The 14,764-nt window shown below is 40.6% G+C and overlaps 1 protein-coding gene across 3 annotated transcripts in view; it reads left to right on the top strand.

Annotated features, from left to right (window-relative positions):
* The window catches only part of DCDC1 (doublecortin domain containing 1), a 428,668-nt gene that overhangs the window by 199,065 nt on the left and 214,839 nt on the right, over window positions 1–14,764 (top strand). For all 3 annotated transcript variants that reach the window (XM_070491394.1, XM_070491395.1, XM_070491396.1), the window contains one exon: window positions 5,965–6,135. In XM_070491394.1, the coding sequence (XP_070347495.1) occupies window positions 5,965–6,135 (171 nt within the window). The remainder of the gene's footprint in view (window positions 1–5,964; window positions 6,136–14,764) is intronic.

Genomic DNA, 14,764 nt, shown 5'->3' with positions numbered 1-14,764 from the left:
TAGCTAGTATAATTAAAATTATATCTATAGTAACAAAATTATTATTAGAGGCTAAATAGAAAATAACCTAAAAGAATGAACAGATTAAGTATTTTCTGCCTTTTAAATATTGTGATTATTTTGCTCTTTAATATTTTGTGGAAAATTACAATTTCAATGGAACTGAAAACTTGAAGTGGCCCAGGAAAATGATCTTTATGCTAAGTATATCATTTTTAATGCTACCTTATTAGTAACACTAGAAATAAAAATGATCTTTTCTGGAAAACCCACCAGTACTTATGCTCATTTGGTGTATCTTCTTTATTGTCATATCAGTGTTTATTTAATACCAATATACTTCAGTGTTCTTCCTACAGTACCTGACATGGTCACGTATTTGCCTGATCAGCCATGGCTCCAGTGCCTTTTGTTTGCTTCAAAAATCACACACACAGTAAAGGGAATATGTATTTGTGTGTGTGAGAGTGTGTGTACTAATCTCTAAGTATATTTGATATACTATGAAAATAATTTCCATGTCATTACTTTGAAAGTGTTTATATTAATCTTGATGTGTAATTGCTAGTGTTTTGGTTAGAAAAAAAATCAATGACATCAAGTTTTGGCCCTAATTCATGTACAGAGATGTGAAACTGTGATGGTGACGAGAAAACAAAACTTGTGGGAGAGATTGCTTCAATATTTATTTTTGCCCACGGTTATCTTTTTCACAAAAATATTGTGTTTCTAGATATATTTCAAAAACCAAACTGAACATCATAAAATCTGAGATTTAGATTTCTGCTGCCTATAGTTTTATCTTACAATCCTGTGTTTTTTTCATGTAATTTTCCACCTGAAAACTAGGAATAATAATGATGTATGCATCATGAGATGTGTATGGATTTTATTAGAAGAAACGCCTATGGGAGAAAATGAGGAGAGCTCTGGGTGAGGCTGAGAGAACTGCCGGACTGAAATGCGGGCTTGAACATGACTGAAGGAGGGAGGAAAGGAGGAGGGTGGGAGCATCCTACAGTGCTGTGCAGTCTAAGGAAGGTGCAGCGAAGCTGGTGGTATATCCTTGAACCCAAATTGTCCATCAGACACAGGAGTCCTGTGACTCCCTGGGGTGGACCTGCCTTAGTATCCTCAGCCATTGGTGCCAACATGGCCATGGCCATGAGAGCACCATAGCTGGAACCTTTGGTCAATCATGCTCCTGTAGTGAGAAGTCTGTGAGGCATATTCTCGTTGCTTCCTCAAAAGGTGTAGTTGACATCATCCTTGTTGCCATCATCATAGCCCTATTTTCAGGTGAGTTATAGACATTCAAAATATCTCTATTTTCAGTCACCCCTTCTCCCATGAGTGGATGGGGACGTTAGTTTCTTGAATAGGCTTAAAGGCAGCACACAAGGGACCTCTGGCTGGAAACAAGATAAATTTCCTTCCAAAATGTTTTCCATCTTCAAAGACTTCTAGGAACCTGTTGCAAAGCTGGCAGTCGTCTACGCGGTAGGAATAGAGGTGGTATCCCTTCCAGGTTTCCCGGTGGTTCCTCTGCAGCCCATCCTTCCAAATCAAGAGACACTTAAAGTTGCTCATGGGTTCCCATGTCCTTTGTAGTCTTCGTTCCTCAAGTCTGGGTTATCACGCCTGAAACAAAGAAGTGATTTTAGGAAGTTTACAATACTCATTTTCATCTCCCTTCCCCCTTTCTGGTTCTTCTTAATTATGGTATAAATTGCAAAGTTCCCTGGTCTTAAGTTTAAGCTCTGGCCTGGTTTGGAGACCGTCCTGTATGTTACGTGCCAACCTGGCACTCCTTGCATAGAGGCTGCTGCCCTTCATGTTGATTTCAAGTGACAATTCAGTGCGAAGTGCTTGGGAGTCCTCCTTACAGACAAGGATGGACTCAAGGCCACATAGCAGTCAAGCCGAGCGCTGAGCTATCACTGAAAAACCAGGAGCTCCTCAAAGAGTATCCATAATATTGAAGTGCAGTGTTCAGAACGTACGGTACAGAATGTACGGCTTTGATATGCATACCTTTTAGAATGGTTATAAAAAGAATAATATTTTGTGCTGACTAAATCGTGTTGAGAATTTACTTAAATGCAAGGATTGCACGAATGCATCATAAAAACGTGACTAAACTGCCCTGTGTGGGTTTTCATGAAGAAACCCCCGTGTACGCTGTAGACAGGTGTGCATTTGCATTCCTGCGCAAGTTTGGCTTGTTTCCTCATCAGAATACTCATTTTTTTTTTTTTTGCTACCTTCTGCTCATTTGTCACTCTCCCAAATTCTGTACAAGTGTCACTTCCGTGCTGCATTTCCACGGAGAATGAGGAGTAGAATGTGTGGGCTTTCTGCCGCACAATGAGATGGTGCGTTTTTCACCATATGCATGCGTAAGCCTCTTTTGTGAATGGGACTGATAGGGTCAGATAATGTTTAAAGGGAAAGGCTTTCTGTCTCTCAGGCCTCTCTGTTTCCACATGGGTGCTCCCACACACACATAGATTGAATTATGAACAGACCCATTAATGCTGGGATCACAAAAGGTCAAGTTTTGTCTTCTTTTACCCCTATTCACATTGCCTTTGTAGAGGGAAAAAAAAGGATTTGCAGAAAAAAAGATTCATGATGAAGAATTTTAAAGAACATTTTCCCCCTTCTAGCAGCATCTGTGATTTGAAAAAAAAATCATATTATGTAAAATAATTCAGGAGTCTTGTATTACCTACCCGATTTTGGTACATGAGTTATCGTCCGTAGGGTTATCTTTAAGGGTGACATGTTATCACAATAACTGAGAACAAAATGTAGCGCTTTGAGGATAAAAGACCTTACGAATATGTAAAGTAAAATTTTAGTAAAACTGGATGGAAACTTTATCAAAATGTCAGTGGCAGGATTCTTGATATATTTTTTTCGATGCTTAAGATATGTTAATTTTTGCTAAGGTATCTTATTTGATAGTTTTAAGTTCTTTTTGAAAAAATAGGTGATGATTGGTGTAATTATGCTTCATTCACATACATTAACAGATAATCATGAGACCAATGAAAATAGCAAAAATGATAGAGAAATTTTTTGAAGCAGCAAAGAATTCATAAGGAATGAAACTTTTAAGGCTTTAACCAATAGCCCTTTAGAATGCAAATGACATCATCAATTGTATGGTTGGTTGATTTCTGATGTCACATGAAATCCCCTATCAGTGAAAGGCTATGGGTTGTGACAGTAAAACCAGTCATGTATAAAAATGCTCTCAAATCACAGCCTGAAATTCCTCCTTTTTTTTTCTTTTTTTTTTTGGTGGCTAGCTATGGCACAAAGTGCAGCGTTCCTGACTAGCATAATATATTCTGCGGTACTTAGTACACCTTAGAGATTACGTGAAATTCTGTCTTCTGGAATCACATGATGCTGGGCATAGGTTCAGAGAGGGTCAGTGCTTTCCAGAACTGGAGTCTTCCTTCCTTTGGTTCTTGGATTTTAATTTTGTCAGATAATGATAGGAGCAAGTCTCCTGGCCTGCTTTGATCTCTAGCTTTGATAAATACTATTATCCATCCTGTTTGAGGATAATGCTGCTGGTGGGTAGTATGGTGAGGATGAGGCTGAAAATACTGACTAATACTGCATCATCTATCATTTCCATATTTTAAATGTTACAACTTTCTTATCGGGTTGACAGTACTATGGAAAGCACAGAAATTCATTCCAGAAAGTAAGAAAAGGTCTTGAGTCTTGAATACCAAGCTGAGGAATCTGGGGGAGCAACTGGAGGGTGCAACATGCTATTGGAGGTCGATTAATTCGGGGGAGGTGGCAGGATGGTTTAGAGGAGGAGAGACCAGAGACAGGGAGACCACACAGTAGGTGTTTTGGTAACCCGAGCAGGGGGAGGGGAAGAGGAGATGAGGACTTGGACCAGAGTATTACTTATAAGAAAGGGAAGGAAGGAGAGAACATATATGTATTTGGAAGAAGGATTGGCAAAGTACAGCCCTGGGGCCACGTCCATGCCTTCACTCATTTTCTGAAGAAAGTTTTAATGGAGCACAGCCATGCCCGTCTGGTAACATATTGCCTGTGGCTGCTTTCAAAGTGCAACTGCAGGGTCGAGCAGTTTTGATGAAGACTTTATGGCCCACAAACCTGGAAATACTTATCGTCTGGCCCTTATAGAAAAAACGTTTGCCAGCCCTTTTTCTAGAAGAAAGGATTGTTTAAAGGGAGGAGATGATTGATGACATAGGGACAAACAAGGGAGTTACGGGAGACCAAAGAAAAATAGGAATCATTTAAATTAACTTGTTTATATGCACATAATGCTTCTAAAGTTCTTGGGAAAAGTTAAATGTAATTGAGGTTTTATAGACATAGTATATACGATATATACTATATATATAATGTTGAACTAACTAGGTAGAGTAGAAAAATAAATATTCAAGTCATAAGGATAATAGTACAAACTTTTTTTCACTGACTTCCATGATGTCCTCGGTGGAAGGGATGGGAATCATAGATCTAACATGAGAGTTGGAGTGTAGACTGGGCCAGGTGCCGTATTTTCAGTTGAGAGAGACAGAGGGTGAGGTGTCAATATGTGGGAGACTCCTGGAGAAGGATTTCCCATTTTTACTGTGGACGTTGAAACGAGATGAGAATCTGAAGTTTCAACTTTCTTCTGCTTCATGTGAAGTAGGAGTAGGGACAGGAAAGACAGACTAAGAGTAACAATTAAAACTTGATGTGCAGAGAACACCTAGATTTAAAGAAGAAAACACTGTAATAATATAACGTGCATGAGGCACCAACTATAGCTTAAACATTGTGCTGTCCATTCTTTAATCTTATTTAAATTATTAATATGGTAAAGCCAGCATTATTATTCTTTTATGGATGAGGGTTTATAACCTGTTGAGAGAAGCAGGATTTTAACTCAAGATTTCAAAAAGTTCATGCTCTATTCAGAGTTATTCATACTTCTAAATGGGTCTAATTTAATCACTTTAAAGAGTCATGGATGAGGTGAATTTCTGCCTTTCATCTCTTTTGGTCACTACTGTAGTTCGACTAGTGTCTGTGTAGGAATCCAATTCTATTAGAGAGAATATGAGTCTACATAACACAGTCAAAGAATGATATGATTTCTAATTTGTAAACTATGTGGATGTAAACGTTAACTTGCTATTTCTGTGTCCTCAGCACGTCTTATTAATAGTCTGTAGCCCAAGTTCAAATGTCTGTCTTAAATCTGCTGGTTAGAAGTCTAGAAATTTACAAATAAAGGGTACATGTTTCTAAGCCTTTACTGTTTCTGGAAAAATTCTGTGCTTTATTCAGAAATTGATATATATTCAAAACATTGTCTAGAATAGAGAATTATCTTTGAAATGTGGATATTTTTGAAAATTGTATTTATAAAATTTGGAAAATTATATTTTGGAATATTTGGAAGAAAGATTGATTTATTTAAAAGGTCAACAAAATGTTAATGGATCTAATATATGAATTAAAATTTTAAATGAAACATACAAATAGTAAAATAAAATATTCTAAAATGGAACATACATCTAATAATAATAAATTAAATGTCGTTGGTGCATATATTGGATTAATTAAGGTCTTAGGAAGGTTTTAGTCTGTTAAGCGATTTACAAGTCTTTGGCAACCTTGTCAGATGTATATGTTTCTTTTCATATCCAGAGATATTTTTTGTTCAGCAATTGTAAATGGCTACCTATTCCATATTACTAAAGTATAAAGGTTAGAAATTTTCCCATAAATAAAATTTATTGATGAAGGAATGTATATCTCCTCTGTTTACTTGAAGAGCGTTCTATACTCAAGTTTTTATATTGAAGTCATTTTCCCCCCATCAAACTAGGAACTCAAAAATCTAATAGGTGTGACATCAACAATTACTTCTTGCTAACAGCTCTTGTAATTTAACCCCTTCAGGTGAGCGGGCTGATTGATGAATTGCAGACAGCTATCAAAAGCAACAGAGGTCATCTCTCTAAACTTGGCCCCCAATTACAGGCTGAGCAGGAGCAATTCTCCTCTTATGTCTACCAACACATTAAAAGCCTTCCCACAAACACTCTTCTCCCAGGAGGCCTGCAGCTCAAGGTGGGTGTCATTCTGTGTCTCTCACTGAGTTCAGCCAGAGACAAAACACTCTGTGCTCCATTGAAGACCCTGTAACAATGCCACTCGGCTCGCATTTCTTTTTATGTTGTCTTCCTCAAACTGCAGTTTGGCTTACAAGTGCTAATATTACCATTCAGGGGATGTGTTTTTAAAAGAAAATACCTAGAGGACTTTCAAATGTGGATTTATAAACTTTAACTAGTTTTCAACACAGAAAAGTAATTTTAATGAAGAAATTTAATCATGTGAACATTTATATACTTTCCCCAGAAACATATATTTTTCACCAGAGTCACTATGTATTTCAGTTTTTAAAAATAACTGATTTGGAGAAATGGACAAGCTTTAATCACAGGCAGACAGAGGCAATAGGAATTAGAGGTGAAAGGCCAGCAACTGATCGATGTACAAAGGACATTTCCAGGGAAAGGATCTGTACCGGATAAGTGTGACACGAGTCGAGTTCACTTGGTAAAATCAATACTTAAGAATATGCTGGGAAAAACGTGAATTGGTTATTTGTCAGGACAAGATGGCTCAATGTCCTCGACTCTTTGCTGTTGCATCTTTGGAGGAGAAAAATAATAACTCCTACTTGGCTAAAGTGGATTAGGCACTGACACTTAGGGAATTTACACACTTTTGTTTATCATAATAGAGCATCTGTGTAGGTCTGTCAAGTTGGTATTGTCCTATAATTTCATATCCCACATTTCAAGAGACTATAACTAGTAAATTTTGGATTACTCCACGTGTGGCCCTTTTCCCTCTAAGGAACAGCCATTACTACAACTCTACATTTCCTTTTGATTATATTTATATTTGAATGTGATAACATTCCAAGTAATTATATTTTGATCAGCTTTTTTCTCTATAATTCTTCCTTTTAAATATTCAATTTTGTTCTGCAAATAATATTATAAACATTATATTTTCTATCTATAACCTGTTTTGTTTTAAATGGCATTCCTATGTTTGCATTTTGAATGAGAATGTTACCAAGTAAAAATTGACCTTTGGGGAAATGTAACTCCAGGATAAATCTGATAATTTATTTCTCATGGTCTGTGCTAGTCAGCTAAGAGTTTAGGAAGTGATGCTCAAGACGTCAAGGTCAAGGGTTCCTATAGTCTGGCAGCATTATTCTTTTCCAGATTTTTGACTTGGTTGCAGACCTATTCCACCATTTTGTCAAGTCCTTGCTGTTGGTTAAGAGAGGAGCTAGATGAGGGAGAGAGATCGTCGTAATGCCAGTCACCCCACTCATTTCCATTGACAACTATCTTACGACTTGGAAAACATAAAAGTGTTCTGTTCCTCACAAGTTTGTTGCATATTTCTGAATAATTTCTATCACTTAGTCACACTAGCACATGGGCTTGATAGCAAATATTTAACTTTAGGATCTGAATTGTTACTCTCATGTATTCCCCTTTTCATATGCTTCAAAGTTCTTTCCATACCAGCAAAAAAAGAGGAAATTTATAAAGGCAGAGAAGGCGTCATGCTGTGTTTGTGTGGACTCACTGTGCTGTGCATACTATAGCCACAGGTAGCTGTGTAAATTTCAATTAATAAAAATAAATTAAAATGGAAAATCTAATGCCTCCAGTAGCATGCCGGTTACTTTCCCGGTTTTAGCACAGAAAGTGCCACATCCAGGAAACGTCTCAGCCACAGGCAAAATGGGGTGGTTGGTCCCCCTGGTCTTGTCTGGGAGTTCCCTCTCCTTCCTCCAAGGCGGTCTCCTGCTTTGTGATTCTTTCCCCGCGAAGTACTCAGCCTCATTTGCTTCTCCCTTCTTTCTCCTCAGTTTTCTCCTTCGGAACATCCCCTTTCTCTCAGAGAATAAATTCCTCTTGCCATATTCCAGGAAGCCTAGACATCGGCCGCATCCTCTGGCATTAGCACAGACCACTGGTCTTTCAACCTTGGCCACATGTTATAATCATCTGGAGACCTTTTAAAAACAACAATGCCCCCACCTCCAGAGATTTTGATTTAATTGGTTTGGTATGCTAAAAGCTGCTTCTACCAGTTTGTAATAGCTGATTGTTAAATTTTGAGGAATTTTGTGAGCCAGTTGTTAAATATAGCCATTATTCATAATTAAATTATATAAACTTACAATACATAGATCTTACTAAAAACAAAGGTAAGGGGCTGGCCCCATGGCCCAGTGGTGAAAGTTCCACGCACTCCACTTCAGCAGCCTGACTTTGTGGGTTCGGATCCCGGGGCTGACCTGCTCCTCTCATCAGCCATGCTGTGGAGGCATCCCACATACAAAGTAGAGGAAGACTGGCACAGATGTTAGCTCAGGGTGAATCTTCCTCACCAAGAAAAACCCAAACCAAAACCAAACAAATAAACAAAGGTAATACTCTTCTCTTCCTAATACTGTATTACATTTACGGTTACCTCTGCCCCTTGACGTTACTTATGCCTAACAGTGTCTGTTTCGTGGAAGCGCTGTAATGGTGGGGTGCTGTGTGTCTCCCAAAGTTTGTGCTCAGTGATGGCTTGTTGTCACTTGAAACTGTCGGGAGTAGATATTTGGACTTATGGAAAAGAAACTGAGATCTGAAGTTTTTGAAACTAGTTCTTGTGTCTGAAGTAGCCAGACAGTAGCGACAAACTGGATTAGCAAAGGATACCCTAAATATTCAGAATTGCAAATCCCTTAGAATTGAGGCATGTTTCTGTACTCCCTCTCAGGTGGGGAGAACTTGATAATTCCTCTGAGGGGGTGTTGAAAAAAGGCTACAGCTTGCCATTCTTCACTGATTCCAGGATCAGCTCATGTCAGAGTGCTGGGCAAACTCTAACCAGAGGCCCGTGGGCTGTGGGTGAGCTGCCCTTCCTTGGAGCCCCATCTCTGACCCAGTTACCTTGACCCGCTGCTGGCCGGGGCTGCGTCTGCTCTGGTTATGAACAACTTTATCCCACCTGATGGCATATACTCTGCAGAGTCTTAGATGACATATCAGAGAACAAAGTGCGTTTTCTATTTATAACTGGAAAGCTTGGCTCTAGTAAAACTTATTTTTTCCCCTTTTCTATCCATTTTGATCTTTGAAAAGTGTCTGATAAAAAAATGAATTGGGATGGTCATCTTTCTAATTTCCTCTCTCTGATGACATATCACTCTGATTCACGTCACTCGTACGTATACAAACCCGTGGCTCAGCTTCAGGAACCGAGGTATGGACCGTGGCATCCTCCTCTCCTGGAGCTGTGGTCCTCAGTGGGCTGGAGGCAGGCTGCCATTCAGAGTCCCCCAACGGCTTGTTCATGTTGTGTAAGATTGCCTTCACCACTCCGCTGAGCTTCTCATCCTCATCGCGTCTTTTATCGATAATTTAAAAATAGCAGCTCTTGGGGCTGGCTCCGTGGCTGAGTGGTTAAGTTCACGCGCTCCGCTGTGGCGGCCCAGGGTTCAGATCCTGGGCACGGATATGGCACCGCTCGCCAGGCCACGTTGAGGTGGCGTCCCACATCCCACAACTAGAAAGACCTGCAACTAAGATATACAACTATATGGGGGGTTTGGGAAGATAAAGCAGAAAAAAAAAATAGCAGCTCTTGGTTAAGTCTTATTATTAGAAGCCTGCCTCTTAAACGGATGTTCTCTTTCTGCGTTCCATATTGTCTCAGTCCCATTTCTGCAATCACATGGCGTAATGCAATCCCAAGATTAAATGTGCAAATACAGCAAAGCACTGAGAACAGCCCAAGTTGGACGTCCATCCTGCTATGGGGAAGCTTCCTTGTTAAAAAAAGAATTGAAACGATGTGACGACATCAGAGGAATTTTAGGAAAAAGCTCTATCACCCGTAATCAGATTATTCGCTGTGTGACTATTCTCACCCTTGCATTTCGTTCCCATATGTACTCAGAGACGCCCTTCGTGGTCAGAGCCACAGTGTGCACTGCTTTTGCATTCTGTTCCATTCTCTGGCCATCACGTCATAGCACCTTTTAGGTTGATGAAATTTCTGTTTTTCCCTTTCGTGGTCACTCTCAGTGTGCACCATAGTCTCTGAAGCCCTTCAGGTGATGAGTTTTTGGAGCAATTGCTTACTGTTCCATACCTTCTCTTACCCCGTGTGTCCTGCCATGCCACCACCACAGCCACTGTGGGAACATCTGCCGTAGCCATGGCTCAGCAACTTGTGCCTCCCCAGCCCGCTCTTCCCGCAACTCCGCCTCCTCTTCATCCCCATGGAGATGCTGTCAGAAATGCGCAGGGAAGAAAGGATTGATGGAGAAGGGTATTAGCAAGTCTGTAGAGGATGGTGGGTGGAAACTAGGAGGAAGGTGGGTGATAGTGACAGAGAATTGATGAGCAGGAGTGTGGGGTGTGTGAGTGGGTGGGGAAGCCCAAGACCGGGACGAGAGCAGGACGGTCAGCTCTTCACACACAGTGGTCAGTGATGCTCCCTGGGTTGCTTCCATTTGCTGCAGGTAAAAGCAGATCCACTTGCTGTGGGGCCAAGAGCCTGTAAAATTTGGGGGAGAGGAGCCTCTTTAAAATTAGGCCTGAAAGTGGGTATTTATTTAGAAGGAGAAAGTAAATCAGAACAAATTAATGGAGGCTTGAGATTCAGACCCTTTCTTCAGAGACCTTTTTTAGGCAGCTTTTCAGAAAAACTTACATAGACGTACTCCCTAATTGCTAGTTGGCCTCCCCTCCCCGCTTATGCTTATGGCTCTCTCCAGCTGCCAACTCCCAGCCCTCAGGGCTGGAGCAGGAACGGGCCCTGAAGCCTGATCTTCATTAACTTCACGTGAATGGCGTGAGCAAGGGAATATGGTGGCGTTTATAACCTAGACCAAAACAAGATTCAGATGGCTGTGATTTGGAGATATTTTTAGACTTTCTGTTTTTATATCATTTGGTTATAATGTTCTCTTATAGCTTTGTTAAAGAGATAATTCAGAGATGTATTCTTCAAAGAATGTCTTTGTCTAGCATCTAGCTCATCCTCTGGGTAGTATAGTATGCATCTAACGATTTTATTGTCCCAATGACAGAAAAAAAGAAGCCTTTTAAAGGAATATCCCAGTAAATCCACACATTATCAGATGCACGTTGTCTCGTGTGAGGTACAGTGGGAAGATGCAGAGAGGCCTAGAAGGCTGGGGCCCAGGCAATGAGAACAAGATGGCGTTCTTTGAGGACAGTGAAACCAATGTGTGGATCTTCTTAGCTCTTTCCTACAATTTCATCATTTTACTTTATCGGCTTGTGTATATTTAGAAAATGGTGTCATTTGATTGGTAACAGAGAAGATGCTAACTTTGATCTGTAACGCCCTCCTAGCCTTCCCTGTGCTTTGGATATTTGAATTTGCCTTTGGAATTTGCTCTACCAATGGCACCAGAGCACCATGAACCCATCTGAGGTTTGCATTCTATTTTGTGGTCATTCAAAAAAAGCTTGAAGTTTTCTAACCATATGTATTAAGAGGAAGTTTAAATAGTTGGGGATCTGTGGACCAGTTGAAAGAATAGGAGGAGGTAAGCGAGGTCAGTTATCCCTAAAAGCGTGGCAGACTTTCCTTGGACAGCCTTGGCACTGTTCTGCACGCACCTTCTGGCCTTATTTTCACTGCACCCTCCTGATTCTCGTCTTTCTGTTTAACCACTTTCCCCATATGTGTGTTTACAATCCCCGAGCTGCTCTTTATTTCACCCACGTTATTTGAGTGAACAGTGAGAATGAGAAAACAAATTTAGGATATGTTCTGAGTACAAGCAGTAAAACATGCTAAGTTGACATTCATTTTCAAAGGAATTGTGGCTCGAGTGTTGTGATTTCAAGAACATTCATTAAATGTTGGGTGAGATGTGATGGAGATCATCAGTTTTCCTTTGTAATCTTCCCGCAGTAGGCAAATGTCGGGGTGCTCATTTTGAAGGCAGAGAAACTTGGGAGCCTGAGGCCCCCCCGGCATCTCAGGGGTGGCCGGCAGCAGCACTGAAGCCTCTGTCTCAGCTTCCTGCCAGGGCTCCTTCCATCCTGCCTTCTGCTCTTTTCTTTCCTGTCCTTTTCTTTCTTTCTTTTGCATGTCCTGTGGGCAGGGGGCGGGGGACTTCCAGTGTGTCCCCCCAGCCTCTTTCCTCACAAGCACTGCAGCCAGGTGTAAGGCCCTGTGTGAGAGATGCGGCCTTCCCTCCCAGACGTGCTGAAGAGAAGGCTGAGCCAGTACCCAAGGCAAGGAAGAGCGGTTGGTCGGGGCTGTGGCTCCCATGCAGAGCCGGCCGTAATGAGCTGGGCTTTCCCCGCACCCCACAGTCCTGAGGGTGCCCAGAGAACTGCCAGGTGGGCAGTCAGCGGGGACAGTCCACGGGCCAGAGCTGGATTACTGCCCCTGTGGTTCCCCGGGCTAAATGCAGCCCCTGAACCCTGCTGTGCAGGCACGCTCTCTCCGGGGGAACGTCCTTCTCCATAGCAGTTAATTCGCTCTTACCTCTCAATTAGCTTCTTCACAGTGTTGGAGCGCCCCGGTCACTGCGGCTCTCTTTCTACATATGCTCCCGTCCCCTGGATTGCCCACTGACATCTCTGTTAGCCCAGCTCCGAGTCATCACTGAACGCAGAAGTGGATGCGGCTTCTCTAGGGTGTGCAAGCGAAGCGATGCGTTTACACTTACTAAGATTCCACCTACAGTTTGAAGTTTTATGACAAAAAATGGATTATTTCTTAAAATAAAAATGTTTCACCATAGATTAAGCTTTTGTACAGGTTTTAGTTACGCAGAGTACTTATTCATATCAGGGAGAAAATTATGTTTATAGGCATATTTGATATATTTTAAAGAGAAACTGAACAGCATTAAAAACATATACCTAGCCAAAGATGAGAATATGGTCTCTGAGGCTGAGAATTTGGGCAAGTCTGATGATTTGGTTCATATTTAATCTTATAATGTTCATTTCCCCTAGTAAAATAGAATTTGGGGGATGTGTCTATGTTTTTCTCATCAAAAAAGCCCTTACTTTCTATGAGAAGAAATATATTGAGCCCAGGAACTTCCAAAAACCTTTATTTACCAAGCTCGAAGCTCTGGTATACATCACATCATATTACACTCAGATATTGACAGGAGCCACATAGGTGATATTTTAATCCCAATTAAATATAATTTTAGGCACTAAATTAATTTAGATAAAGTAAGATCCTTGTTCCATTTCTCCTTGAAATATTCTCATTTGTATGGGTTTATTGAAATTACTTAGCTTAGGACATGACAGGCAAGCAAATTTACCTTGCCACTGTCTTCTCGGTAATGTTGAACATTTTCATACACCCAACCCAGTGAGAACTGTAATTGGATACAAAGAGATTTTTTTTTTTTGTGGAACATTCACCTTGTTTTGGAAGTTTTACTTTGTCAATAGACACAGAAAAGTGAGTGGGACAGAACCCTTTTTAAAAAAAATATTGTAACAAAACAATGTAGTGTGACTTTAGAAGCTTAAAGGAAGGAGCGCAGGCTGGCTCCCAGGTAACTGCGAAGCTGGTGAGGACCATTCTTCAGGCCTCTCCGTCCTTGATCTGCCTTGGCCCTGTCTCCACTCACACCCTCCAACCCTCAATTCAGGCTGTCAGGTACCCCAGGTTCTCATTACCACCATTTTTTCAAAACTTGCTTTTAGGAAAAAAGCATGTCACTCTTTCTTTCAAAAGACAGTTTTCAAAAAAATATTCTCTTAGATTGGAGTTCTTTCTTGGAATCTACTATATAAAGTAAATGAAAGTAGGATCTACCCTGTTTGAAGCCAGGATGATGGCTGCCCCACAGACTTGCTCATCAGCCTTGATCTCCCACTTGGGACCACAGACCCTACTCACCCTCTACCACCAACCCTACTCCAGGCCCTCTGGGTGACTCCAGAGAACTGAGACTGGAAATCACAGCCTCAAAGGATTAATAAGCACCGAGGCTGAATATCATTTCCTTCCTCTGTGGTATTTAAATTATGACAAAGGAGTAAATCTCTAACTGGGGTTTCAAGTATTGGCAAGTTGCTGGGAGGGCTATTTTGGGGCCAGAGTCCTTTGGTCCACACCTAAAATCCTACCCCGTAGGCAGTCCCCCAGTTTACAGCTTCTCAACAGCGTGCTCTGCTGCACCATAGAGAGGAAATTTAAAATCTCTTTTAAAGTAAATTGTTTTCTAAGTATACCTCTTCTGGGCTTTAAAAAAATGCTATTTGGTTTTTGGTTCAGGTACCATTTAGACTGGTGAAGTTTAACAGTTGTATAATTTGTTTTCATTTAACTGTGTTTTCATTTCCTGAGACAGAATATACCAACTCCTTACCTGTTAAATACTATTAAAGACATCTCTGTTAGGCATTAAAACACTTTCTCTTACATGTGGTATAAACAGACTAACTCATTATTAAATTTTCATTGCCTGAATCCCATAATTTTAATATTTGCCTGTGACTCTCACTGTATCTGAATATTAAAGTTAGACTTGTTTACGGTTTGATTTATAATATACATTTGAGAAGATATGGAAAATGTGGATATTCTAAAAACTATCTTGCAAGTCTATAAAGATGAAAAAAATAACAGTACATTTATTGAT

This window comes from Equus asinus, chromosome 20 (assembly GCF_041296235.1).
Source record: "Equus asinus isolate D_3611 breed Donkey chromosome 20, EquAss-T2T_v2, whole genome shotgun sequence".
Lineage (NCBI taxonomy): Eukaryota > Metazoa > Chordata > Mammalia > Perissodactyla > Equidae > Equus > Equus asinus.
Note: the sequence above shows the minus strand (reverse complement) of the source record. Positions and strands in the feature narration are given on the sequence as shown.